At 36.9% G+C, this 27,994-nt stretch overlaps 1 protein-coding gene across 7 annotated transcripts; it reads left to right on the top strand.

Annotated features, from left to right (window-relative positions):
• Nucleotides 1–619: 619 nt before the first annotated feature.
• Nucleotides 620–27,994, top strand: RHOT1 (ras homolog family member T1). 7 transcript variants are annotated; one of them, XM_074160114.1, is made up of 21 exons: nucleotides 620–790; nucleotides 4,629–4,687; nucleotides 6,854–6,935; nucleotides 8,140–8,183; nucleotides 8,986–9,039; nucleotides 9,412–9,464; nucleotides 10,015–10,123; nucleotides 10,706–10,807; nucleotides 12,261–12,359; nucleotides 12,796–12,904; nucleotides 13,838–13,958; nucleotides 14,651–14,735; nucleotides 15,108–15,253; nucleotides 15,869–15,969; nucleotides 16,206–16,336; nucleotides 16,693–16,776; nucleotides 17,546–17,665; nucleotides 18,000–18,202; nucleotides 19,553–19,675; nucleotides 25,219–25,362; nucleotides 26,850–27,994. In XM_074160114.1, the coding sequence occupies exons 1-21, from the start codon at nucleotides 754–756 to the stop codon at nucleotides 26,965–26,967; spliced, it is 2,124 nt and encodes a 707-aa protein (XP_074016215.1). In that variant the 5' UTR covers nucleotides 620–753; the 3' UTR covers nucleotides 26,968–27,994. The 7 variants fall into 7 exon arrangements, with proteins under 7 accessions (XP_074016215.1, XP_074016216.1, XP_074016217.1 ...); XM_074160118.1 differs by having other exon boundaries at nucleotides 638–790; nucleotides 6,823–6,935; XM_074160115.1 differs by lacking the exon at nucleotides 25,219–25,362 and having other exon boundaries at nucleotides 630–790.

Raw genomic sequence — 27,994 nt, 5'->3', positions numbered from 1 at the left:
CCAGGGACCACCCAGACGAGCCTGTGCCCACGGGCAAAGAGCGTACGGCCGGGGCAGGCTTGGGGAGAGGATCCTGTGGCTGGGGACAGTGGGGAAAGCAGGGCACCCACCGGGTGCCGGGTTTTCCCCAACCATGTCCCCCCAGCTCCGTGCCATCCCGGCTCACTCTGGTCTCTCCTGCCCCCCTGCCAGGGCCAGCGGAGCACCAGCCCGGAATGCACAAGGCAGTGGAGAGCAAGCGGGACTCGTCCAACCGCCACCTCTCCCATACACCGAGGCCCCCAAGGGACAGACCCAGCACCCGGGCAGCCGGGCAGGGACAGCTGGTGATCAAAAAGTGATTTATTATTTAATTAATATACAACTTTCGACCTTATTTTTTGTTTTTGGGGCCACAAACGGCGGTCACAGGGACAGAGGGGGCATCACAGAGCCGCTGCGGTCCCCTCCCGGCTCTGGATTTCTTCTCGCACAGCCCCCCCGGACCCCTCACCCCTCTTTCCTCCCTCCGCGCCCCGGCGGCGGGAATCGCCTCAGGGCGGCGCGCGGCCCGCACCGTCCCGCGCAGCCGCACGCAGGCGCGCGCCGCCGCCTCTCCCGCGCCTGTCCCTCGCGAGCCGCCGTAGGAGGAGGTGACGGGGGCGAAGGGGGGGGGGGGGGTCGCGGCGTGAGGGGACTGTAGGCCGCGGCGGTTTCGCTTCCCCCGCCGAGCCCGATGTGAACCGCCCCGCGGCGGGGCCAGCCAGCGCGGCCATGAAGAAGGACGTGAGGATCCTGCTGGTGGGAGAACGTGAGTGCGGGAGGGGCCGGGCCGGCCGCGGGGCAGGGCGGGGGCCGAGGCTGTGGGGCAGGGCGGGGGCCGTGGGGTGAGAGGGAGCTGCTGCCGCCATGCCGCCGGCTGTCACATCGCCCCGGGGCGGCGGGTCTCTCATCGCTGCCTGGGCTCCTTCGCCTCGGGGCGGTGAGGCCGGTCCGTAGCGGCCGGGAGAGGAGCGGAGCGCCGGCCCTGCCTGCCTGGCAGCGGTCGGGGCCGGGTGCTCCGTGCGCGGTTCCAGCGGCGGGAGGGAGGCGCCGGCGGGCCCGGCAGCCGGGTGGGTGCTCGGCCGGCAGCTCCCGGCTTCTCACCGTCCCCCGGCGGGATACCGAGCGTGGAAGTCAGTTTGCGGAGTTGGTGTGCTTCTTGCACCTCCCTGGAGACGAGTCGGGGATGACATTCGTGCTCTGCGTTTGGCCAGGTCCCGTTTAAACTTTTTTTTTCTTGGAAACCAAACTTAAGTCTTTCTTATTTACTGGGTCTGGAAGTCAGCGCCCAGATGTGCTCCGGGCGGTTGTCAGTCGGGTGTTGTGGACTTGTGGCTAGAACAGGGAGCCAGGTCCCTGCCTCTGCCACTAACTGTATGACCTTGAATAAACAGCACATACTTATGTGCGTTCCGAAGTTACGGTGAGTCTGTGTTGTGTCATATGTTCCTAAAACTATGTCCGTAAGTTACTCAAATAAGTGACTAGGCTTTCAAAGATACAGCTTCTTACTGATATAAATAGCAGCAGGGAGGTTCTGTTGTTAGTTTGTAAAGTGCGCTGAAGTTCCTTACAGGAAAAGAATACAGAGTAATTACCAAGTGTTATCAGTAAAATTACCTAATTATACTAAGAATGTAGTACTACTGACAAAGCTTTCCTGAAAACTGAATGCCTCATGTATATTTATAGTACAGTTTATGCAGTTATTTTGTAAGTGCAGGTTGGCTCTGTACTGCCTGGAAAGATATCTGTGGCTTCTTCTCAGAGGAATCTTCAGGGTGATGGTACTATGCAGAAAGAGTTAACTCGTGAAGCTTGTATTTGCCAAGTTTTACAAGACTTGGCTTATTTAGAAATCTAGTTGTGCATTTGAATACACAGGTGAATTCCTTTTCAGAACGTATGCCTAATTTACCTTACTGTCTTTGGCAATGGTATGTTCTGAACAGACTCTGTACAGTGGTTTAAGTACAGGTGTAACAGGTGCTTTGATTTGGCGATTACCTTCACGGTGTGTCCAACTGAAAATTTCAATGGTAGGGGTCTCTTAAATATAGCAGGATATAGTACATGGCACATGTCAGAGATCGTGAACATCTTTAGATTATATTTTTGTTGGAATTGTAGCAAACAGAAGGGAGAAATTTGTTTTACAAATCAGTAAAACTTGTCAGTTATACTGTTACTTCTGTTCTGTGTACATGTGTTATATATATATATATATATATATATGTGAGTCTGAAACCACAAGTTAGTCTAGACCATGTAATGCTTGTTAGATGACAACAGCAGACTGTCAGGTCAGACTCTGAAATCTATGTGAAGACCTTTTCTTGTCAGCCTCTTCCAAAACACAGCCTTTTTCATCCCCAGGGGTCTATATTTTAGGTTTAAGGTTATTTTAGTCTTAGTATACAGTGATGCAAATACGAATTTTTAATAGCCAGTAATTTTCAGAATATGTTCAGCATGTTATTTTATGCAGCATGACCTAAAAGACTTACATAGGAGGAAAAAGACGAGTTAATTATCACGAAGTGCTGTGCTGTTTTCTTCACCCTAGTCAGCCAACATTGTTTAGGCTGTTATTTCTAAGACTATAAACAGAATTGGAAAGGCAAATGATTGACCTAGATTCAAGCAAAATAAACCAAATCTCTACAACTGAACCTATAGATTTTCATAAAAACTACTCTAGAATATTAGGAAGTGTGTCAGAAGCTTATAAATACCAAACATCTTTACTAACCAGCAGTTCATAGTCTTCTACTTTCAGTAATACAAAATCAGTGAAATGAGTTTCTATATCTGCAAAGCCAACATGTTTTGCCACTGTTTCAAATTAAAGCTGACTTCGTCAGATGCAAAATACATAGCACCAAAATCAGTAATTATCTAATAACTTTATTTGCATATCAGGAAAGTATTTTTTTCTTTTTTTTTTTTTTTCATTTTCAAAAAAAAAGATTTTTTTTTTCCTGTGGAAATAGGAGAGCTTTTAAAGTTCTTTTGATTCTGTCAGGATGAAACTTAAGGTGCAGTTTATGCAGGAGGACACTTAGCAGTGTAAATTATGGTTTTAGTTCATACGACTATCTTTGATGAAAACAAAGCTATATTGTTGTTATAAAATCTGCACCTTACTGCTCCCCAGCTGATGCCACTGGGAAAACCTTACAACTGTTCTCCCTAAGGAAAACAAAAGTCTTCCTCCCCAGGGTAACTCTTTCTTTGCTTTTCATAATTTTGTAATAACTGCTCGTTAACTTACCATGATGAAGAGAAGCTTTTGTTTCTCGAGGTCAGAAGGCCCTTTGTTACTATGCCAAAAATAAACTTGGATAAGTTGAATGTACTTTGACTAGATCATCTGTTCAGTAATACTGATGTTGTATTACTATATACAGTATTATTGCTGTAGTACTATATACAATACTAGTTGTACAATTTCATCTCTTCTTCCTCCCGTATTCAGAATTATATACAATTAAATGGACAAGTGTAAATGCAGTGATATCAGCAAAACAACTTCTCTCAATTGGTGACATTTTATATTGTTTTCAGTAGGAACAGTGATGCAGGCTCTGACTGCGAGCACTCTTAGTTGGTAAAACACGCGTGCTAGTGAAGGTGCTGTGTGTCCAGGATCAAAGAGTTTTTTGCTTGAATTGAGGCCTGTCGGAAATACACAATCCCAGATAATATTTGAATCTGAACATTTTTGTTTTTTAAGAAACGTCTTGAAAACAAATAACACAGTCTCTCAAGGCTTTCAAAGGATCAGGAATTTGACAGATGAAGACTTTTAGAGAGAAGGGAACCCTGAGAAAAGTTACCAAGTCTTGATTTTAAATGGTCACATAAAATATTCTCAAAACCAGGCAATCCAACTGTGATATCAGATGTCTGAACTTTGCAGGTAAATGGAATCATTCATTTGATTGAATAGAGTTGAATAAAGCAGAGATGATCATCTTCTTGGATTAAGAAAAGTATTACTTTAGAAGGGTTGGTGATTTGTTTGCTTGTTTTCACTTCTTGGGGGGGGCGGCTTGTTTAAATCAAGGAGATTTTGCTCTTGCACTTTCAAAGTAGTCAAACTGGTTTCTGGAGACGTGGTCCATTTATGATAGAGCCAAGTCTTCTTGTCCAGCTCTTACCCTTGGTAGTTTAGGTCTGAAGCGCAATTGTCATGTCAAGAACACTATAAAAAGAGTTAATTGCTAAATTCCTTTCTGTGTGCCTTCTTTGTTTTATTTACTAAGTTGTATTAATGCATTTCTAGTTTGTTTTGAATTTTTGTTTGTTTGCTTAAATTTTCCATACTAAGGTTAAAACCTGCTAATTCTTTTGTGTAATATCAGGATTTGATTCCTGTCTGGATTAAATGCAGAAGTGTAAAATGGACCTTAAGATTTTACAATAAAAGAATTAACGAGAGAATTGCTGTCATCCATATTTAGTGTGTTTAAACAACAGATAAAAAGCCTTTAACATGGTCGGTTGGAAAATGTTTTTAAAATACTTCCCATTTTAAGATGGGATACAACTATTGAGTGTAACAAAACCAAATTATCTAATCTCTGTTTTTAATGCTTTTGCAGCCAGAGTTGGGAAGACATCACTAATTATGTCTCTTGTCAGTGAAGAATTTCCAGAAGAGGTAGAGCATCCTTATTTGGTTTCTGTGGTTTGTTTCTATCCTGTTGTATAGGTTTTTTTTTTCAAAGCATAAGTTAATAGTTTCTACTTTAAGATGTTTCCTATTTAGAAAAAAATAAAGTCTAAAACTGCAATGGTGGCTTCTGGGAGAGTGATGCAGGTTAATTTAAATATATCTCTGGGTGAAGATTAGGAATTTAAATTTTTTCTAAGTTCCTTTGTTGTTTTTCACATGGTTAATTAAACTAATTTTTGAGGGATGCTAGGGTTTTTTTAAGCAGTTGAAACTGGTCACAACTGGCAGCATATTTCAACGTTAGAGATTCATATATGGGAAGGTGTTGGAAGAAGACAACACTCAGGTTTTTTGACGTGTTTTATTTAGAGAGCAGGTAGATTGAAGAATGAATGAGAACAAGGAATTAAAAAGTCACATTGTATAACTTAACCATTTTTTTGTACTGAGCGAGACATTGCCTTTATTTCTATTTTTGAAGAATGTTTTCCTGATTCTTTTGAAGTAAAAAGTGCCCAGAACTCTTACTGTTTTCTTCCAGAACAAAAGTAAAGCTACTTCTGTTTTATTCCTTTAAAAAAGCAGCGCATAGTTCTCTTTATGCCATAAAAAGAACTGCAGCAGATAGTTAAGCTTTTTACATATAAACATGAATGTTTATTTCTTCTGATCACAAGTCTTAAAATAGACATCATGTGCTGCTCTTTGAATCTACACTGCACTGTGTTTAATGCAAATCAGTAGGTTACCACAGTTCATGAGTCAGGATTAGATTGTTAACATAATTGAATTTAATTCCCAACCTTACAGGTAAAAAGGAGCTCCAGTTTCTGTTTGTTCTTAAACTGCTCAGGGACCTGTTCCTTTGACAGGTTGTTTGTTGATGTATTTAATGAATTGTAGGCCTCTATTCACTTCTCAGCTTCTTCCTGCTGTATAGTCTAGATTATTTCCCTAAATTCATGTTAAGAGAAAAAGCATCATTTATATAGAACACAGAATCTGTCTGAAATTACAGAAGTAACTTCTAAAAAAATACCGCATCCTATATAAACTGCTGAAAGAGACACATACAATCCTGCAGGTTGGTCATGCAGATCAGAGCTGTTGGGTATGTGTAACAGACATTTCAGACTTTGAGATAATGTTTAATATAGTGGATGTTATCAGTAGTCATTCCTGATGAAGATCTAAGTAGAGCCTGAAGCTTTACAAAGAGCTGTTCTTCCGGTAATTGGCTTTTCTTTTTTCCTTTTTTTATTAAAAGAAAACAAAAGCATCATGAAAATTCAGTGTCAGCAGGTAAAGGGCAATAAATAGCTGTACAGAAAGTTTTCATTAAAATTAGGTTTCAATTGATTCTTCCTGAATATGGATTCGTGTTCTCTGGAAGAATTGGCCGGCGATCATGGCTAGTTTACAGTATTTTGCCGAATATGCTTTTTATTAGTATCATGTTTTGCTTTGCAGGCTTTTCTGAACTTAACGTTTAGCATTCTGTCAGAAGCAAGGAAGTTGTCAGGTTATGATTATGTAAAAACTGAGATTTGTATTTTGTCATGCTTGTTTGCAGTATCTTGAATGTTTTATTTTTTGTTTAACAACTCATGCACTGTTCTCAAGGGAAGTTCTTGTACTGATTTCAGCAGGAGTGGGATCAGGATATCTTGTGCAAAAATTAAAACATTTAAACGTAAATTAAACAGTATTTAGTTTGTCATTAATGGCACGCTAACTCTGATGTTACTCTCCTGCTAAAGAATGTTGTAGCCCTTTGAAGTAATTGGTTGAATTTGATACCCCCCCCAAATTTTAGAACTTATATGACTTTTTTGTTTAAATTGCAGTTCAGGTTTTGTTTATGGTTTTCACTTTTATTCAATGAATCCTTTAACAACATTGCTTTCTTGCAAAACATGCAGGAAGTTCCTTACCCAGTAAGTAGATCAATAAAGATGAGAAAGTAGCAGTGACTTTCAGTACATTGCAAAAAAAAAAAAAAAAATCCCCAAAGTACTTGAACTACTACTAAGCTGTTCTATTTAAAGCTGACTAATTGACAAGTGTAGTACAGTATATGACTTTTTTGACCATCTGAATTTTCTGGATTATCTTTAAAGACTTTTTCTTGCTGTTTCTTTACAACCCAAGGTCCCACCACGAGCTGAAGAAATCACCATTCCAGCCGATGTCACCCCTGAAAGAGTGCCAACACACATAGTGGATTATTCAGGTAAGGACTACACAATACCGTTACTGTTTGACTGATTTGGTACGGAATTGTTTGTCTAACTCAATAGCCTCTTTAACAGTCATACTGGTATGGGACTATGGCTACACGTAGGAAAAGACTAGATTAAAGTAGAAAACCATGGGATAAAACTAAATCAGATGGTGATGGCTGGTCCTGCTAATTCAAAGCCTAACATTAACTGCTGTTGGTACCTCCATGAAAGACAGTCATAGCAATCAATGTCCCAGTGAACTTGGTATTCCTTGTGTGATGGACATGTTTAGAAGTTCAGACAAAGGTAAATACATTCATAGAATTCAAAAGTTGTTTTTTTTTGTTCTTTCAGTGAAGAAATCACTAAGATGCAGGAGACGTTATGTACCTTATATTCTATCTCTTTCTAACTTTCTAAGTTTGGACACCTTATCCTTTTTCAGTTTCATATTTTGTATTTTTGGCATATTTTTAATCTCCTTGACTCTGAATAGATAAACAGGCTCAGTATCACGGTTCATATGCTATCATAAATACATGTAACTGTTGCACAGCTAGAAAAATCCTTCCACCATTTAGAGTGACAGCCAATTAGGCCACGTTAGCAGATTCCTTCCCATCTCCTCTCTCCCACCCCTGCTGAGGAAATATCTGTGGTGTGTTTACCTATTTGGAGCAAAGAAATAATGCATTTTTTTTTTCCTGGACTTGAGCTTAAATTTATGTGGAGTGAGTTTTTCTTTCTATTGGATGAAATGTTTCATAGAATCAGTTAACAGAAGCTTGGTCTCACTAAAATAAAAAATCATTGTCACGGGAATAAAATTAATATATCCCATATTCTGTTGTAAAAGTTTACATTATAGAACTATGTTGCTACTTATTATGTTGATAAATGTAGGGGGATGCAAACCATGACTCATTCCAGAGAGAACCTGTCTACAAATTTAATTATTCCTCTTTAAAATAGCTGCTAAAAAACTTATGTGCCAGACTGTTTCTGTTTTGTGAGTTAATGGATCTATTTAATTATTGTTGCAGAAGCACTCTTTATTGCATTTTATAAAAAGGCATTTCAGTTAAATAACATCAGCTTTCACAGGGCTGTCTTATGAATATTGTGAAATACCCTAGTTCAGTTTCTTAAGTTTTTCAGTTTTGTTTGCAAAAATGGTTAGTATTAACGAATGGCTTATTCTATTGAATGCAGAAGCAGAGCAAAGTGATGAGCAGCTTTACCATGAAATATCACAGGTAAGTGTATTTTAGCATTTACTAGAAAATAGTTTCTGCTTTAGGAGCAATCTTTCCTTTTAAGTTCTCTGCATTAGATGGGCTTCAGTTTGAATTGAAGAAAAAAGACCTCTTTTGCTTATTCTTGCTTGGCATTTCATTTTGTTTTGTTTTGTGCCTCTGCTATAGTATAGTCTATTTAAGAAAAGTAAGTACTGCCACTGTGTTGGTGAATTGTGCTTAAGCTTTGGTCTTCCAAGTGAAAGGACAGAACCTAAATATCTTAATCAGTAGGCCAAGGGATTGACAGTTTTTGTAAAGAAGTAATCCTACCCTGGCAAGATCCATTTCACTTCTTTCTGTCATGTTGTGCTATTGTATTTACGAGTAGCACAGGATTCTTGGTAATTTTATGATTCCTTCTGTTTCCTATTTTCAGGTTTTTCTAAGCACCTTTGCGCGTTTTCTATACAGTCTGTCGTGGTGTGTGTTCCATTTCTGGCACTGAGTTTGGTACTTCAGTGCAGGCTGCAAATAGTGATTCAGTTTAGATTTCTTGGTAGCATAGGGCTCTGCAGGCACAAGCTGTGAATGTCTAGCAGGCATAAGCCTGCAAGACAGGCTTTTTGGCACTTCTCAATGTATAAATTATTTGGTTTAAGCTGTTGTTCAGGCTACAGGTATCCTAAACAAGTCAGGGGCACAGTTTCTGACTAATGGTGGAGCTGTTCTTACTGTTGTTACGTATGGTTCTTGATTGTCTTTGTTGCTCTGGAGACTCTAAAGAGCGGAATCCCATGCCTTTCCTTTCTTTTCATTTTAGGCAAATGTGATTTGTATAGTATATGCTGTTAACAACAAGAATTCTATTGATAAGGTATGGTAACACATTTTACCCAGTTACTGCTTGAGATGTAACTTCTGCACTGTTAATTGTTGGCAAGCTGAAAACTGCATTAGACGTGAAATGCAATAGACAGCGTTTGAGGTCAAGCTGTTAAGAGAACATATAGATGTCTTATTGCTTCTGGTCCATTTTGACATCTGAGTTTTCAGTCATTTCAGTCATCTGAGAAAGTTGCTCATTAATTGCTTCCAGTTTTTGTTTCCTCCTTTGTGGGTAAATATGTGCCTTCTTGGGAAAGAAGCAGTGGCAGTTGTAGACAACTTGTGCACAAGTTGTTTATGTGAAATTTTAAAATGTAATTTGAAAACGTATTTTTCATTTTTGTTTTTAATCCCACTTTAGGTAACAAGTCGATGGATTCCTCTCATCAATGAAAGGACAGACAAAGATAGCAGGTGCATAAGTAAAGATGAGAAGTGTGAATTAGGCTGCACATCGATGGGTGTCAATGGACAGTGTTGAGGATGTTAATTGTTTAAGAAAATCAAATTCTAAACTTAAAGTTTATATAAGAAGTCCAAGCAACAAGAGATTTAAAGTATGTAGGTCTGTTACATATGCCAGCAATGCTATGTATTTTGAATTTCATGGGCGGCTTTTACCAGGTGTGTTTATATTTGTTATGGTATGACTGGTTTTGGCTACATGGTCTGTATAGCTTTTCTACTGATGTTGGTTTTATATACTAACAGTATGATTAGTTACTTTTGTGTTTAACTGTGTGTTTTTTGCAGTATCAACAAAAAGTACATTTCTGTCTAAGCGTATATCAAAACAGTTTACTTCAAACTGCTATCAATTAGTTTTGCCTATTGGCTGCCAGTGATATTTAATTACATCATGAAAATAATATAATGGCTTCTGGTGGGAGTTAGAATGCTAAATTAAGACAGATCTTTTTATCCCTTTGTCTTTAAAGCTCTTAACCTATTTTTTTGTTTCCAGGCTGCCTCTTATATTAGTTGGAAACAAGTCTGATCTAGTGGAATATAGCAGTATGGAAACTATCCTTCCCATTATGAATCAATATACAGAGATAGAAACATGTGTAGAGGTATGCAAAACTTTCTGAAATTAGAATGAGTAACAAAAAATACATTCTTGCCATGCATGTATGGCAGCTTTTTAACAGAAAAGGTGATATTATTTTTTTAAATAAAATATTCAAATATAAGTCATTATCATGGTGACTTTATATGTTATTTCTCTTTAGAGAAGATTATGCTATTATATAGCCAAATGTTACTGCCAAATTTCTCTAATATTTAGTGCCTCCTCACATCCTTGCCTTTAGCAGGTGTTTTAAATTTAACGCTAAGCCAGACAGATGCCTGCAAAGTATTAAAAATTGAATTAATATTTGTGGATATACCTCTCTTTTTTGTTGTTGTTGTTGGTTTTTTTTAAAGTAGATACAGCTTTTTGATTTCGCTGTTCTTGGTACATCAACAAATAGTAGTGAGACCACCTTTATTAAATACTGAACAGGTACACAGGATAGATGTCTTTTTTTCCAAAACAGCACTGTACCCACAAGAGGGGGCTAGATCTTTAAAAGTTTGGTGCTGGCTTAAATTTCAAAGAAATCACCAAATAGTCAAGAATCAGCTAATCAATGTAAGGATTTCTCTTTCAGTGTTCAGCCAAAAACTTGAAGAATATATCTGAGCTATTTTATTATGCACAGAAAGCTGTTCTACATCCTACAGGTCCTCTTTATTGCCCAGAGGAGAAAGAGGTATTTATATGTAGATTCTAAAAACAAATAATATGGGGGTGGGAAGTTAATCACTTCCCTGTTCTTTTCCTTCTCAGGGGATTTTGCTTTTCTTAGTGTGTTCTGTTACCACCACCCTACCCCCAAATGTCAAGCATTATATTCCAGAACCATGGTGATTGTTTTATGTTGTATTAATCCGATCTGTCTTTCCTCTTCATTCAAAACAATGAAGACAGTTTTTTGTTGCCCGTGTTTTGTTGCTAAGTAAAATGAGAAGCTTTGGAAATGGCTCTAAGCCAAGTGTTACGTGAACAAAATCATGTGTTTGGTTCTCCTTTAGATATACATTTCACAGTAACTCCATTTATTTCAGGGAAAATATGCCAGACTTGATTTAAGGGAAAGAAATTTACTGAGCATCTTGTGAAACTTTGGCAAAGGGGATAAGAAACAAGCGATGTGGCTGGTTTTTAAGTATCACAGGTAGTTAGCTGAGCATATTATGAAGGAGTATGCTTTGTTATTTAAAAAAACCCGATAATTTCATGTGCAAATACAAATGAAATTTCTAAATGTAACCCCTGTGTAGTATTGGGCAGTAGGAAAGTTGCTTCAATCATAACTACTTAGTTAAATAGAGAACCAGAGAATAACCCTGTTTTGATTTCTTCCGTCAGAATCATCTTTTTGAGTTAGTAATGGTGTAATAAATTGTTGTGCTGAAATCTTTTTGATTTTCCAAAACCAATCTCTGTGCAATCTGTGTGACCTCTGTGAAGAGAAGAGTCCATCATCACTGTAGGTGTTGGGAAAGAATTACCACTGTTTTCCTTCACTCGGAAGGTATCCTAGCAGTTCTTTTGCCATAGAGATAGTCCATAGGATCAATGCTTTGCCTGGTAGATGAATGAGCCCTGTGAAGATTTTCAGTATTTGATTTTTGAAGCCTTCTGAAACCATAGTTGAAATGGTGAATAGAGATAGTGTGCTTGTTTAGAAAGAGTTGACTGTAGTTCTAGAGCTGTTGATTTTTGCAAGGCACTAGGATTGCAAGGCCTTTTTTTTTTCCCACCAAATATGTTTAGGGAAAAAAAAAAATCATTCAGTTGTTTGCTTTTTTTATAGCTTTCTGTAGCAATAACAGTTTAGAGAACTGATTATTTTTTTTCCTGATAACTAAGCAGTGCCACCTTCAGCTTGTGAAGAACTCAAGGCTCTTCAATAATAATTGAATAGAAAGAATTATAATGCAGAATAATTGCTTTAAAGTTATGGATATAAATTTTCCAGATCAGGATTTTGTTTCTTCTTGCTTTTTATTTTTGTGTATGTGTGTGTGAATGTCTCCGTTCTAAAAATGTAAAATGAAGGCTTTTATTTGTTTTAATGTGATTGAGCTGTCTGATGTCATTCAGTGTAATCTTCTTATATCCAAGCCTAGAAAGGTACTGAACTTCCTTTTATTCCTTAGATGAAACCTGCCTGTATTAAAGCGCTCACTCGCATTTTTAGAATTTCTGATCAGGATAATGATGGTACTCTCAACGATGCAGAGCTCAACTTCTTTCAGGTAACTCTTTTGCTTATCTTTTCCCATGCTTAATAGTTGAACTGTATAATTCTAGAAAAACAAGTGGTTGTTTTTGAAGGCACAGTAGTAAGGCGAGTTGTAAGGGAATTGGGTCTAAATATTAAAAGTCTCAAGTGCAGCTTAAAAGAGTGGATCTGTAAAAACAGAAATGGTATTAATTTTATTTCTAACCATCATTCAAGTTTTAGTTCAAGAGCAAAATAATAAAAAAAAAATCTATTTACGTGTACAACCCCCAATGCTTGTATTTAAAAATAAAATAAAGTTTGTACACCTTTATTTCTACTAAGAAATTGGATTGTCCTTTACTAGTTTATCAGAATGTTTGAGACTGTATTTCGTACAGAACATGCTGTTTGTCCAGCTTAGCCAGTGGTCCTAACATGGGTGGGGTTTTTTTATCTGTTTTTGTTAGAGAATTTGTTTTAATACACCATTGGCACCTCAAGCTTTGGAAGATGTAAAGAATGTAGTCAGGAAAAACCTAAGTGATGGAGTTGCAGATAATGGATTAACATTAAAAGGTAAGCCTTATTTTACTCTTAAAAGATGTGTCTTTATACAGTTGATTCTTACATTAAAAAGCTGGCCTTTTGGATTATGATCTCTATCTTGATTCTTTTAGACTAGGAGAGCTGGGTGTAGCGGCACTATCATATCAAAGGATGATTAAACTGGGGAATAACCGGGTGAATAAAATAAGGTCTTTCTTACTTCTCGTTACAGAGGTTGGAATCCAAATAAGTCTACTGATTCAAAAGAGGTTGTCTCCTAGATTAATCTGTTCTCTAGGCTCACTGGCTGCAACACTTGTCAGCAAGGTGTGGTGTCTGGCAGCATTTTTACAGCTACGTTGTACAGATTTGCTCAGAGCATATGGCAAAAGTGAAAGGAGAAAAAACGGTTTCTTCCTGAGCATCAACATAGCTGCTTTGCTTGTGGAGCTTACATATGAAAATAGGACTTGTGAGAAATTGTAGAGTGGGAATCTCAAGGCATAGCCTTACTAAACAGTGAAATCTCAGTGTTCATTAAGCCCTGGAAAGTGCTAAACAAAAATCCAACCCAGTTATTTTGGTACAGGAAAACTAAAGGCAGTCTTCTGTGAGACTGCTCTCCAGGCTTCTTGCTAAGGCTTACTATTTTAAATTGTTGATATTGTTGTCTTTATTTTCGTACAGCTAAGCTCTTCTAAAATGCTAGTGCTGAAAGAAGCAAACACCAGCAAACCAAGTGGGTTATTTTAAGGAAACAGTTCTTTGAAGGACACTTTTACAAATAACATGATTTCTGAACCTTCAGTGTGCATAGGTAATGCTGTAATGTCACCCAGGAGGTTTAAAATCTGAATGTGTATTTCAAGCTTTTTTGTTTTCAGTCTGATACTGAGTCTATTAAAAATACTTGTAGCAGATAAAGCACTTCAGGGCCTTAAGATTTTGTCATTTGATTTTTAGGTTTTCTTTTTCTACACACACTTTTCATTCAGCGAGGAAGGCATGAAACAACTTGGACTGTGTTGCGTCGCTTTGGATATGACGATGACTTAGAGCTTACACCAGAGTACTTGTTTCCTCCGTATGTATCGCTTATCTTAGCTTACTTTATCTTACATGCATTTAATTTATGCTGCCTCCTGCTTTGGCAGGAAGAAAGGGTTATTGTAGTGTGTTTATTTAACACATTGTTAGGTCAAATATCTCCCTTACTTATGACCTACCAGTCAAAATCTTCATGTGACTGAAAACTACAAAGCAAGAACTCCTGTCTTTTGTGCCAAACCACGTACTGTTCTCTCACTTTATAAGAAAGATGGCAAAAGAAACTCTTAATACAAAACTGGAACATAAATCTAAGTAATTGCTTATTGTACATGGCAAGAAATTAGAAAAACACTTGAGATCCTTTGAAAATCCCCAAATAAAACAGTTAAGAAATTGACCAACTCTGTGGCTTGTTTTCAACAATGTAACTACATAATTTTCTGTTAAAAAAACCAAACCAAAACAAACCCACAATAAACAAATAACCAAACAAAAACCTCACTGCTATGTTTCTATATATCATGTAATGTAAAGACACTCATAGTTATAGCATTCCTAATAAAAAATATGCACTTAGATTTCTTTAAACATAAATTATTAATGCTAAATGCAAAGGTCAAATACCAAATATTTTAATTAAAATAGTCTATATTTTGAGTTTTAATATTCTGTATTTCATAAACACACTTAACGCTTCTTGCATTTGTTTTTCTTTTCAATAAACAGGCTAAAAATTCCTCCAGACTGCACAACAGAATTAAATCATCATGCATACTTGTTTCTTCAAAGTATTTTTGATAAACATGATTTGGTAAGCTTTTAATTTGAGTGTGTGTGTGTCCTTATAAGAGCCTTAGTTTGCTAGCAATTTTGCTAGCAAAAAATGTGGTTTTTTGTCATTATGTCATTTCATTCAGAAACTGGCTCTGGCTTAAGCTATGCAGTGAAAGCTAGCCTGCTATTTATATTTCTGTCTACAAGGAGAGTTGGCAGTTATAGTTGTACTACCAATTTTTTTTAACTAGCTCATGTATTTTTTCTTATTTAAAAACAAGAAAAGAACAATGTTTAAAAAGAAAGCAGCTCAGTTTCTTCAATCTTGCAAGTGGACAGCAAGAAAATATCAGTTTAGAAGAGACATGAATTAAGTAAATTATATCTGATATTGTATACTTGTTTTCAGGATAGAGATTGTGCTTTGTCTCCCGAGGAATTGAAAGATTTGTTCAAAGTCTTCCCTTACATGCCATGGGGGCCTGATGTTAACAACACTGTCTGTACAAATGAAAGGGGTTGGATTACATACCAAGGGTTTCTCTCTCAGTGGACGTAAGTGTCACACATTACATTTTAGTATTCAAGAACTTTGGGTATGGTAATGTGTTTGTAGAATCCTCTTGAAAATCTAGTAGAAATAATGAAAGTTTAATAGCTGAAAATTGACCCGAGCAGTCAAGTTTTTATAGCCATCCAGTGGCCTAATCTTCAGACAATTGTTACAACCTCTTCAGGATTTGGCCAGTATTTAGTGCTATGAAGAAGTGTCTCTTCAAAATGTGAAAATCTTCCTGAAACTTGCTGAAATATTTATTTCTGTTGTTCTGCTCTTCAGAGATGGTATGAATAATGGTGTTCAATAACGAGGTTTTTTTTCCTATTGAAAATAATGGAAAATGAGGAAAACATTATTTGCTGAGGGGAAAAAAATAGGTTGATAGGCCTCAGCAAGTGTTGCCTTTGTAGTGTTTTGCTGACTATTAAGATGGGTCAAATTGCCACCATTTAACTTCAGAGTACTTTTGTCCTTCGGTACTGCGTAGTGCCAGGAATACTTCTGTCATGTCAGTCTGGAGATAGGAGGAAAAAATTGTTTCAGTAGTGTAATGAATTGATATCACTGATGCTAACGATTTAGAAACTTCTTCTTTTTGTCCCCTCTACTAGACTAACCACATACTTAGATGTACAGCGCTGCCTGGAGTACCTGGGTTATTTAGGCTACTCGATACTTGCAGAACAAGAATCTCAAGCATCGGCAATTACAGGTAATTTAAAAAAAAAAAATTGGTACAACTTAGGAATTTACATTTAGAAATCTGCTCAAGAGTAAATTGTTTAAACAAGTGGTCTTTTTTCACTTACTCTTTTTTCTGCTCAAGTCAAACCTTTAATATTTTTTATTGTTTTGTATGCATTTTAATGTATGGGGACAATTATTTCATGTTTTTGCATACGTACATGCACTTACATCTTGTGAAAAATATTTGTGTTTTTTCAAAAGTAACAAGAGATAAAAAGATAGACCTCCAGAAAAAACAAACTCAGAGAAATGTTTTCCGATGCAATGTTGTTGGAATGAAAGGCTGTGGGAAAAGTGGAGTTCTTCAGGCTCTTCTTGGAAGAAATCTATTAGTAAGAAACTTTTTGCTTATATAGAGCTATACCTGCTTTTGAGTTAAGGTTAAACAGCAAAACCAATTGATCTTAGAGCTTTACTGATTATTACTGAGTTTGGAGAGTTCTATGAGGGGAATATAGAGTTATCGGGGAGGGTGGGTTTTTTTATTTTTTATTTTTTTTAGCAAAGAGACGAATGGCTACTGTGTGCAATAATTACTTGTATGTCATGGATTATAGCTATGCATTTACTTGCAAAATAAATCACAGATTACTATAACTTTCATTAATAAATGGAGTAAAACAGCTGTTCAAATCTAACTTAAAGGGGCAAGTTGCTGTGGTCTAACATGAAATTCTGCATTTTTCAGAGACAGAGGCAAATACGTGCAGAACACAAATCGTACTATGCCATTAATACAATCTATGTATACGGACAGGAAAAATACTTGCTGGTAAGGTTGCCTCATTGTTGTTTGCATATGACTGGGTAATCTTAAAATTTAGTGAATTATTCAGAGCCTTCTGCAAACAAATTTCTGTTTTAATTGTCTCTTCATAAACGTGGATTTCCCCTCCCCCAAGTTCTTTCCTGGCTCAAATAGCTTCTGGTTTTACATGTTGCTAATACTTTAAACTGAACATGTCCAGAACCTGTTATTTTTGAAACCTTGACCTAAATTGTACAGAAAGCAGTCCATTATGCTTATGTTGCAGGGGATCAAATTATAACATATGATAAATTATCAGCAAGCAATCTACCTGTTCAGTAAAGAAGAATCTGTCATGTAAGGTGATTAGGGTGGCTAAAGTTGATCTTCAGTGGGTGAAATACTTTCTTTAAAGCTTGTTCCACTGTAGTTTTCCTTTATGATAATATGATACCTTTCTTTGTTTTCCAAGATCTAGTCCTCTGCTCTGTGGTTTTCCTCTGTAGGATGAATGCCAGTTTCTATGGGAATCTAAGACTTTGTGTTAAAGTAAATGTAACTTTTTATGCTGAGGTTGTGATTGCCTGCAGATGTGATGTTAACAGCTCACATATGTTGGCTGTATGGTAAATTCCTACTATTTCTTTTTCATTAATTCTGCCCATTGTCAGTCCATTAGTTCTAAGGATACATAAAAATGAGCCATAAAAATTGAGAGGAAAAAAAAGTTATAAAATTCCTTTGACTGCATAATGACAGAGCTTTTCTCCCTCTCCAACCATCTTTTTTCCAGCTACATGATGTCAGTGACTCTGATTTTTTAACTGACGCTGAGACCATATGCGATGCTGTCTGCTTGGTATATGATGTCAGTAACCCCAAGTCCTTTGAGTACTGTGCCAGGATTTTTAAGGTTTGTATAGTTTATATACAAACCTTTACATTTATATAGCTTTTCACTGACAAAATACTCAGTGTCAGTTACTGGCCCAATACAGAAGTTCTAGTGTTTAAAAGACCTTTCATTTATTAATTCTGGTTATATACGACTGATGCATTAAAAATGCAGTTTTATTATTCATATAAAGCTAATGTCTACTTGTCTATATAAGATATCCTGCTTCTAGAAAGGTCTGACTTCAGTGCAATGAATATATCTTAATACTGCTGCAAACAATTCAACTCAGGCTATTCCAGGTTGAATGTATCTTACACTGTTTCTTTTACTTTTTGCTTTAAATTTGCAGCAGCACTTCATGGATAGCAGAATACCATGCTTAGTGGTAGCTGCAAAGTCTGACTTGCATGAAGTTAGACAGGAATATAGTATTTCTCCTGCTGAATTCTGCAGAAAACACAAAATGCCTCCACCTCAAGCCTTTACTTGCAATACGGTTGATGTGCCGAGTAAAGATATCTTTGTTAAACTGACAACTATGGCAATGTATCCGTAAGTACTCAAACCATTATATTTTTCATATTGCATGGGTCACACACACTTTACCACTGCATGTCATTGTTAGCCATGAGGATGGAACTGCCTCACTGAGATTTAGCAACAGAGAGACATAAGTGACATGAGTAGAATCTTCAAATTATTTCAAATTGAGAAAGTTGGTATGTATCCAGCATGTGTGTTGGATGTCAGCTGTTGTTGCTAAGGTATTTTTTAAAGAATACACTACTTCATCCAGCTCCTCTTGGAAATTCCAATTAATATGTAGGGTTCTGTCCTGTCCTTACTGTGGATGCATAACTCAGTATGTCAATATTAATATTTTGTGAAGAAGTTGTACTGTAACCGTTGTTAATAGCTCAACTTGACCATTGATTACAAGTAAACACACTCTTCAGTGAACAACAGTTCCCCCAATGTGCTGCTTGAAGCTTTTTTTTATTATTTTCAGGGTGTTTATTACTGTGCTTCAGTTCATTAGTCTAATAGATCTTATATTTTTAAATAAAATTTCTATATAAACACCTTCAGATAGAAGATACTTAAGTTGACATTCTTCTTCACTACACATCTCGCTGTTGCTAAGCTCACTTTGCATCTCTTTTTTTGGTGGGTGGAGCTTTTAATATGGTGTTGAACTACATAAATAGTACAGCAGATGGAGTCTAGTATGACAGCTGACATTTGCTTTAAATTAAATAGAACTAATGTCACTTTCACCCAAAATAATAGGATTTTTTTATAAAAATATTTGAAACTGAATTAGATTTGTAAAGCTTTTGTTTTGTTTTTGTTCTCTCGTATTTATTTTGTAGCACTGGAATACTGGGAAACCACTGAAGTGTAGCACTGACCAAATGTCTTGTCATATCAATATTCCTGCTTCTCCCTTAGTTTTCAAGCATGTGTGTTTGTTAGGGTGGGAAAAGTAGAGGTAACTGTCACTTTGTAAAGTGTGCATTCAAAGCGGTAGAAAATGTGGCTTACTTTCCTTTGAAAAAGGGGTGTTACCTATTGCTGTGCAGACATACTCAGAAGCCTTTAGATGCTTTCTGTGCAAAAAATAAATTCAGCAAACATTTTCGTTCATGTTTGTGCTTTCCTATTAAGATCTGCGTGTGGTGGTAACACCAAAATGTCCAAGACATAGAACATCTGACCTTAAAATTCTGCACAGCTGTAGTTGTACCCTTGCTTCCCCAGTGTATTTTTTTTTTTCTCCTCTCCTTACTCATTCAAATGTACCTTTTATTCCTAAAACTCTCTTGGTTGTGGCACAGTCCTAATGTGCACCTGATTTTATGAGCAAGATTTCAACTCCTGTCCTTCTGTGTGTTTTCGCAGCCATGCCCGGTTACGCTGTATGTGCGCCTGCAACAGGTGTACATTTTGCATCTGTCAGAACTTCCTCAACTCAGACTTGCTGCAATCTGTAAAGAACAAACTCTTCACTGCAGTTCTTAACAGGTCCTTAACTTTATTTACTAGGTACCAGGTGTGCTTTTAAAATAAAGGTTTTTTGAAAAAGCAATCGGTAACCTTATATACTGCAGACTTTTCACTCCATATCCACTAAATAGGCAGATAGTTACTTTAATAATTGTCATAGAATTGTCAAACTGTTTAACTTGAAGGTACTTCTGGTCTCTCGCATAGCTGAGTGATTTTTTTGAAATATTGCCAATTTGGTAGTTGATTCAGGAACTTAGTGATTGCAAAAATACTGTGGAGGAATTAGGTCTGTGTTTTTAGGGAACTGGTAATGGACATAAAGTAGTGTCTATAAATCTGTGATGTGTTTCACTTGAGACATTATAGGTTTGGTTAGTATCGATTAGAGGTAGGGCCTCTTAGATGCCAGTTACACAAATATTTTGATAAAGGCACAGCTTGACTTACAGCAGCATCATATAACATACTACATGTTTGTAATTGCTGGTTTGATATTTGGGAATTCATAGAATTTCTGTGTGTGTATGTGTGTGTTATGCTCGGTTTACTCAAAAGAGTGGGCATTTTGTGTAAAATATCTAGAGCTTTTAACATCCAATTCCTCTCTGAATAGAAGGCAACGCGTAAGAATTGGTAGATGGTAAAACATTTGCATTTGCAGATACTTTGGAAAAAGCAATTGGTAAAGAGAGAGAATTTGTTTTCAGCATTGAAAACAGTGCTATACCTCGTCTTGTGTGTACTGAGGGCAGTTTTTGACACACCTGATTTACTAACACCTCAGCACTTGTCATCTCACCGCAGAAAAATGGGAGTTCAAACCGAACAATTTTTGTAGCACAGTGGTTCCATCGTTTATAGCCTTCTTGGAGGCCTATATGATAAATGTGATTCTTGGAGGCAACTATGGGTTGTGTTTATTTGAAGGCAATGGTTAGAATGTCCCGACATGCTCCTGGTCCATGTGTTTTACTACTTTTTACTCTTTCCAGATGTAGCTGCTCCAAATAACAGTGGCTGTCTCCTTTAAATGCTAGTGACATGAATATAGGAAGCCTAATGATACACTCACCTACAGAATTGAGCATCTTTGTGAAATACCACTTTAATCCAAGACAAAAGTGTTAACCACAGAGTGAGAGTTGAGAGAAGGGTAAAAAACTCATAAGCTTAGGAAAAAAACTTGTGAATGTGAGACTGTTCATACTGCATCTCTTCTACAGCAGACATCCCTTAGACAAAAATCCCTTGAAACAACAATCTCCTTGCATATTGTTGCTTTAAAACTTCATTCAGCAGTCGCTACTAGAAAATCCCAACTCTTCATTATTGAGGCTGAAATCACCTCCGTAGTACATTCTCTTTTTTTGGAATGGTGGTGGATTGCTATGGCTTTTTTCGAGTCCTGCATTAGCCATTGCATTTCGTTCCTCTGAAATACTGTCAAGGACTCGAGGTATTGAAATCTTTTTATGAGAAGTCTTGGAATGCTGTCATTCCACACCTTGTCACTAGATAGTGTGGAATAAAGATAGGAATCTACTGCTGACTAGAAAAAGTCAGTAATTCAAGGTAAGGAGAATTCCTCATAGACTTTTCCACTGACCCTGCAGAAAGGAAGAATTATTTGCTAGAATGTCTTTGTAGTCATTCAGTTAGTCACTAGGGTTTTGCTGCAGGTTTCCCACATGGTCACTTCATCTCAGCAACTCTCTTCCTAGTTAGCTCTTCAAGAGTGTTATAATTGTAGACTTAGGAGGGTAGAGATGGTTTTCTGGTTTAAAAAATGTTGGCTCCTTAGATGCATTTTTAATCTAATGATTTGTGATTAGATCAGAGAAGGCATTTGAATCAAGAAGGATTTTCTGAAGTAGCTAGTTTATATAACTTTTCTTATTTTGCCTTTACAAGTGCTTACCATGAGGTCAGGTAGTTGGGCAAAGTTAGATAACCGATGGGTAAAAGAGGTTTCTCAAGAGTAATTAATTAATTCTCCCGGTCCTTTCTGAACTTTAGACAGTGGAAGTAGGTAAATAAAATTTTTCAGCTTGGACCGTTCCTGTGCTATTTGTTACTAAGTAATGCTCAAACACTGCTTCCAAAGCAAAATACAATACTCCATTTGAATATTCCCACCTTAGTAATTAAAGGAAGGACATTGCCTCTATGCAACTGAAAAACCTACTCATGCCCACCTTCCATTTCTCTTCTACCGACAAACTTCCGAGACTCCCCTCAGGGTGTGTAGGCTGTCGGAAAAGCCAGTTCAACAAAGGGGGAAGTTCAATTTGGAGATGCTTATTGTGCAGGAACAGAATTGTTGGTTTGAACTACCCAGGATCACACTTTCTTGGTTCTTTGAGGAACATGGCACTGCATTCAGAGCACTGTATGTGCATGTATGAGGCTTGTTGCTATCCTGTAGTATTTTTATATTTTTGTTTTTTTCCTTTAGGTGTTCATTTGTATTTGTCTGGCTGGCACTTAAATTTCATTTTACTACGTTGTTTTACCTCTTCTTAAAAGCAAGATTTCTGCTTATGTCATTCTAACCCTTTCTTTCATGATGAGCTTGGATTTTGGGCTTGGTTTTTTTTAATTCCAGAACATCAGTTTAAGTGTGTTTTTCTATTTTCTTGCTTTTAAATCATTCACATGTTGCCTTTTGCTTGTACAGTAGTGGCATTTTTCTGTCAGTTGAATTTATTTCAGAGTAAAATAATTCTAATGCATGAGAATGTGTTGTTCAGTGAGGGAGACTTCTCAGAGCACGTTTTTCTTCCATCTAAAGTTTTTAAATATTGTGGAATAGAATTGAAGTTCTATTTGCATATAAAACATGGTTGTTTCAGGAATTATTTTTAAGATTTTTTTTTTTTCTATGAAAACCTTCCTTCTGTGAGATTAAAGTTAAGACAATAGTTTAGTTTTCCTGTAATAATGGGGAAGTTTTAAGAGTATAGCTCAGGATTTCTTTTTCACTATGTGCAGAGTATGCAGATTATTCGTCAAAACTATAGTTTATTGCCATTAAATCTAATTGCAGAAATCTATCCCTATACTTAGGTGTCCCCCAAGTTAGGACAGTATTTTACTTACCTGTTTTCCTCCTTCTCTAAACTGTTTAATGCCCCATACTGACTAGAAGTTTGTAAAGCTGCATCCCCTGGTTTCTTTCCAAAAAGAATATATTGAATTGGCATTTTATGGGTTTTTTTTTTTTAGATATTGTAGATAATAAGATGCGCTTGGAGCTTTTCACATTTTAGATGACTAATGCATGGGGGGGAAATTCTAACTGCTGGAGTTGCTTTGGATCCTAGGAAAACATGTGCCTGAAGGGACGCTGCAGCAGCTTGCACGTTACGCGATGTTTTTGGAATTCAGTTGCTTATATTTTATTGTTAGAACCTATTGTCTGCCAGCGCAGGCTGCTGCTGCTTGCTGGCTGCATTAGCTTGCTTAGAATTTTGGTGTGAGTAGCCATGCGACGAGCCTGTTGGCCTCACTGGTGTGCTTTTAAAATGCTTTTGTAGTTAATACAGGAATGGTTTTGAACTTTTATAGTTAAGGCTAAACCTTCCCAGACTTGGGATTCTTCTGCTACTGACATGGGGAAAAGTGTATTGGCCCGTAACTCAGCAGTTTTGCGTGTGTAGCCGGGACAGGCATGCTCAGTTAACCTCTTAACGAGTGCATGTTGCAAACGCCTTGTGAGTTGTTAAAGCCTCTTAAAAGAAAGACTGTGCAGATTTCAAAGATCTTACTCAACATATGACAAGTTACTTGACTCGCTTTTAAGGGTAGGTTGAATGAAAATCTGTCTTTTTTTCCAAAACGTATATTAAAATCTGAAATTAATGCCAAAGGCAAAACCTCTAGACTTTCTTATATATGTGAAACTAATTGTATGATTAAATACACACATTAGTCTATTTGGGAAGTTTGAAAGCTAGTTATTAATAAGCAAGAGTTTCAAATACAGCTTCATTTATAGAGTCCTATCTGCTGCTGTGTGTGTATATATGCACATTCATATATATGTTTTACCCTTGGAGAGAATAATTTTTCGCATTCAGAGTTACTCTCTTAAAGGCAGTAATAATTTTTACAGATGGTGAAAATTAGGTTCATAAACACAACTACACTGAAATAAAATTTTAACATTATTTATTGAAGATGTAGAATTTTTCAATGTGTAGTAAGAAACATTTTCCTGCATTATAGCTACTTTCATGTCAAAGAACCTGTGCTGGAAACAAACATTGGTCCTTTTTTATTATTTCAGACAGATTATTTTTTTTTTTACTTTAATGGTAGCTAAACATTATTAGGGATCAAAGTTGCAAAAATGGAATTTATGACAGCATAAGGAATGTTTAAGGAAGAAAAATTGGAATTTTTCTCAAAGGTATAAAGGCATTAGACATCCGTAGTGTTCTGAATTTCAGTATTTTTGGACTTTGGATTTTTGGGCTGAGATGTTCAGAGGGCCCTAATCATTTCTTACTGAAGTAAGTAGATTTTCTTGAGGTTATAAGACAAATCCCTGCCTTGATTTAGTTCCTTTATTTAAATGGGGAAGTCTGTTACTGTTAGGCTTGGAAAAGGGATCAGAGTCAATTTACTCTCCATTTAGACATGAAAAGAAGATTTTGTCATGACTGAGAAAATATTAATTGTTTTTAAAAGGATGAAGTATGCTCAGCAAGTTTCTTGCATACCATTTAATATGGACATGTGCAAAAGTCAAAAGAAGGCAAATTAGCGATAGGAATCAGAAAATAGATGTGAGAGATAGTGCTTTATGAGGCAATGCAAAAGCATTCATTTGCAATTTAAACAGTGATTTGCACTTTTAAATGGATGCGTTTTGAATTATATAAATAGTTGGGCATTTGAATTAACCAAATTAAACTTGAGAGTTGTTAGTTATACAAATACTCACCCAACACAGCTATCTATAATCTATTAAAATCATGTTACATACAAGTGATTTATTTTACATACACAGATAAGTTTTATAATTTACACATCTGAAGACAAGGGTTTTGTAATCTTTCACTAAATAAACCACCACATATAGTAATAAAATACAGTCTTTAATTGAATTGTTAACAGTAATGAGAGCTTATCAGTTTTAGAGCTGATGTATTGGGGTCATTCCAGTGTGTTTAGCAGAGGTAGTTTAGCTTGTGCATATGGTACAGGAGTATTGCAGGGTCCTGTGGACACATGAGGTTTTGGGGATGAAATGGGAAGAGATTCAGTTTCTTAAGCAGTTTTGTTGTTTTTTTCCTTAAAGCAGTTTTTTTTTTTTTTGTCCTTAAACCGATGGCATTTAGCCACATAAAATCATGTATTTTACTCATCAAAAGTACAAACTTCATTTATTTCTGTTTTTCCCCAAGCACTAAGTTTTTAACAACTGCACAAGAATGAGGGGCTAGATGGCTAAAAATGATAAATTCTCTGGGCTTTGTCATTTGAGCGTATGTGAGACACTTGCTGTTGTTGAGCCATGCTATGAACTGCAAACTGTGCATGTGTGTGAAAAGGTTAAGACCCTACATAGATGAGTTGGGGGCCATGCTGTTAGCAGACGAGGAGAGCAGTATTATGCAGCAGGTGCACGCCGTCAACTCTGTAGAAGATTCCATCTTCATGGAGTCATCTCTTGGTCCACGATTGCTTGAAGACAGGTAACAGCAGCCAAACGAAGGTGACCTTGCCATTGCCTTTTCCCTTTCTTCCCCTCAGCAAACCACTTGACATCTAGTTTGCAGAGAGTTTGTCAGACTAGCTGTAGAAGAACTAATGCTTGCAGGAATCCATGAGTTTGATCTGTTCCATAACCCAGCAAGATATTCTTAAACAAGATTAGGATTTTTTAGAGACCAGTTGTGTTTCGCTGTTTGTGCACCAAAGAGCGTGTTCTTCAGCATGTGGTATTACAGTACACTGATTATTTATATGGCTTATATTGCTCCTGCAAACGTCTACTAAGGAATATCCTAAACTGTTTTTGTGGGTTTTGATAGCAAATAACAATTCCAGCTTTATTAAACAGCTGTATGTTATAGCTCTGCAGTTCACACTGTATGAACTCTCTTGTGCACCGTCTGTGCTTAGGATCTCTGTGTGCTCCTTATACTTAATACTCTGCAGCTTTCACTGAGTAACCCATCACAATTAATACAGGCTAAAATACATAGGCTAGTGAAGTTCTGTTGTAAGTTCTATCTTAAACAAAAGCAAACAAACAAACAAAAAACCTTTACTATTGTTTAGGAACTTCTTGTGCTTTGAATTATGGCATTTATGATAACTTGTTTTAAATGGTAGCCCCTGCTTTCTGGTAAGCTGTCATACTTGAGACTACTTTTGAGGATGGCGAGCCGTGTTTAACTGAGCATGCTCACAAACTTCTTGCAATATTTGGGAGAGTTGGGTCATTGGCTGTCTCTACTGTCATGCAAGATGTGGCTTTTTATGTCATACAGTCACTACATACTGTTGTTACATCATGTCCTTTTCTGTTGATGCCATTGTCACTGCTTGTTTCACTAGCACTTTTTCTTAGCGTTCAGCTTGGTATTGGATGACTGTTTCTATTGCTGTTCTTGTGATTGTACTGGGAAGAATGGGATTTACAAACAGTCCTTCTTTTGATTCTAGCTTTTGGAAAAATATTACTTGCTACTTGTCAGTAAACTTTTTTGGGGGGAGAAGTATAAGTAGATATTCAACAGGACTGGAAAGTTTTTCATGGAAAAGCAGAAATACACAAACGCAACATTTTCAAAAAAGTATTTTGCTGGACAGTTGTTCTCGCTATGGGTTATTATTTGCTAGCTATTTTTATTTTTCCTTTTCTGAGCGCTTGCTGGTACTCTCAAAAAAGATACTGCCTTCCTCACATTCATGACTAATGATCTGCTCCTGCGTTTCTCTTCAGCTGTGTGAGCTCTCTGACTTTAGCAAGACCTACTAATGGGATCAGGGCTGCAGATCGAATCCTAAGCTTTTAGGAGAAGTAAAATGACTGTATAAGTACTCATAAGGCTGAATTGTAAGCTGCCTGTGACAAGTGTAGTGATGAGTTTCCAAAAGCTGAGTAGTTTAGCACAAGTTGTCTGATGTTCCTGTTGTGGAATTAACCTGGGTTTGTATGTGTGTTACATTTCAGGCATGTGACACAAGCGGACCTCAAGAGTTCTACGTTTTGGCTCCGAGCAAGTTTTGGTGCTACTGTCTTTGCATTTTTGGGTTTTGCTATGTACAAAGCATTATTAAAGCAACGATGATCTGAGAAGAAGCACATCTGGCCCTACCAAATAAAAAAAAAAAAACTTTTATGTACATTCTGAATGCTTTAAATTCTGCTAGAAATATTTATATATGCAGAGTTACTTTATTAATATTTGTAATTCATGCATAAGATTATTTTAAATTATAGCTCTAACTACAGTATTGCATAATGCGTGGAAAAAAGAATTGCATCTTAACAGCCAGCTACAATGGCTTAACTTGTGAGGCCAAAAGGGAATTTGTTGTAAATAACCTGTACATAATAAAGCAGTAAGACATTGCTTCCCAAAAAGTGATTCAAAATACTGTTCTGAGATGCTTCACCATGGTGACATACTATTGTATAGTTGAAATTCAATAGAGTAGATTCAACTCAAGGATCATACTTCCTCAAGGATTGCTTATTTATTTCACATTCATTTGAAGTGACTTAATCTTTTTGGGCTATAAGCTGTACCAGGCAGAATTTGTGATTTTCATTCTTACCTATTCTTTTTAACTGATGAACAAATTTCCCCACTAACTATTTCAAGAAGTCCCTGTTGCTGTCCTGGCCTATGATTTTGTATGTTACATGACCAGTGACATATTTAGCAGCCTGATTTTTCTTTTAAAAGGAAAAACGTAAACTTCAAAAACTGCCAGATCAACTTCATATGCTGTGTGTAATTCGTGTTTTTCATTTCCCACTATGTTGTGTTTTATAACCCTTATGAATCAGATGAGCAAATTTGTATATTATAAATGTTTATAATTCAAAAAGTGTTGCTGTTTAATTTCTCACATCTGTCAATCATACCTGTTGAAAGCTGTGTATAAGATAAAACTAAAATAGTACACAGTGCCTATTCTACTGTAGTATATTAGTTGCATGGATCACAGTGCATTCTGTAACTGGCTAGAATTATCTATAGACACAGCTTTTTTAATGATCAAGTAAATCAAACATTAATTCCTCATGACAAACCTATTTTTCCATTGCTGGCCTTTTCAAGTATTTAAATAAAATAACTGTGTACTGTG

Source organism: Numenius arquata, chromosome 17 (genome assembly GCF_964106895.1).
Source record: "Numenius arquata chromosome 17, bNumArq3.hap1.1, whole genome shotgun sequence".
Lineage (NCBI taxonomy): Eukaryota > Metazoa > Chordata > Aves > Charadriiformes > Scolopacidae > Numenius > Numenius arquata.
This window is presented reverse-complemented; position numbering and strand designations above follow the sequence as displayed.

What these genes read in the sequence shown, in the direction of transcription:
- RHOT1 (XM_074160114.1), top strand. Translation starts at nt 754, where the DNA reads ATGAAGAAGGACGTGAGGATCCTGCTGGTGGGAGAAC. An exon ending in TTTACCATGAAATATCACAG is followed by an intron (nt 8,184 to 8,985) that starts GTAAGTGTATTT and finishes TTTTCATTTTAG; the next exon opens with GCAAATGTGATTTGTATAGT. An exon ending in TAATGGATTAACATTAAAAG is followed by an intron (nt 12,905 to 13,837) that starts GTAAGCCTTATT and finishes TTTGATTTTTAG; the next exon opens with GTTTTCTTTTTCTACACACA.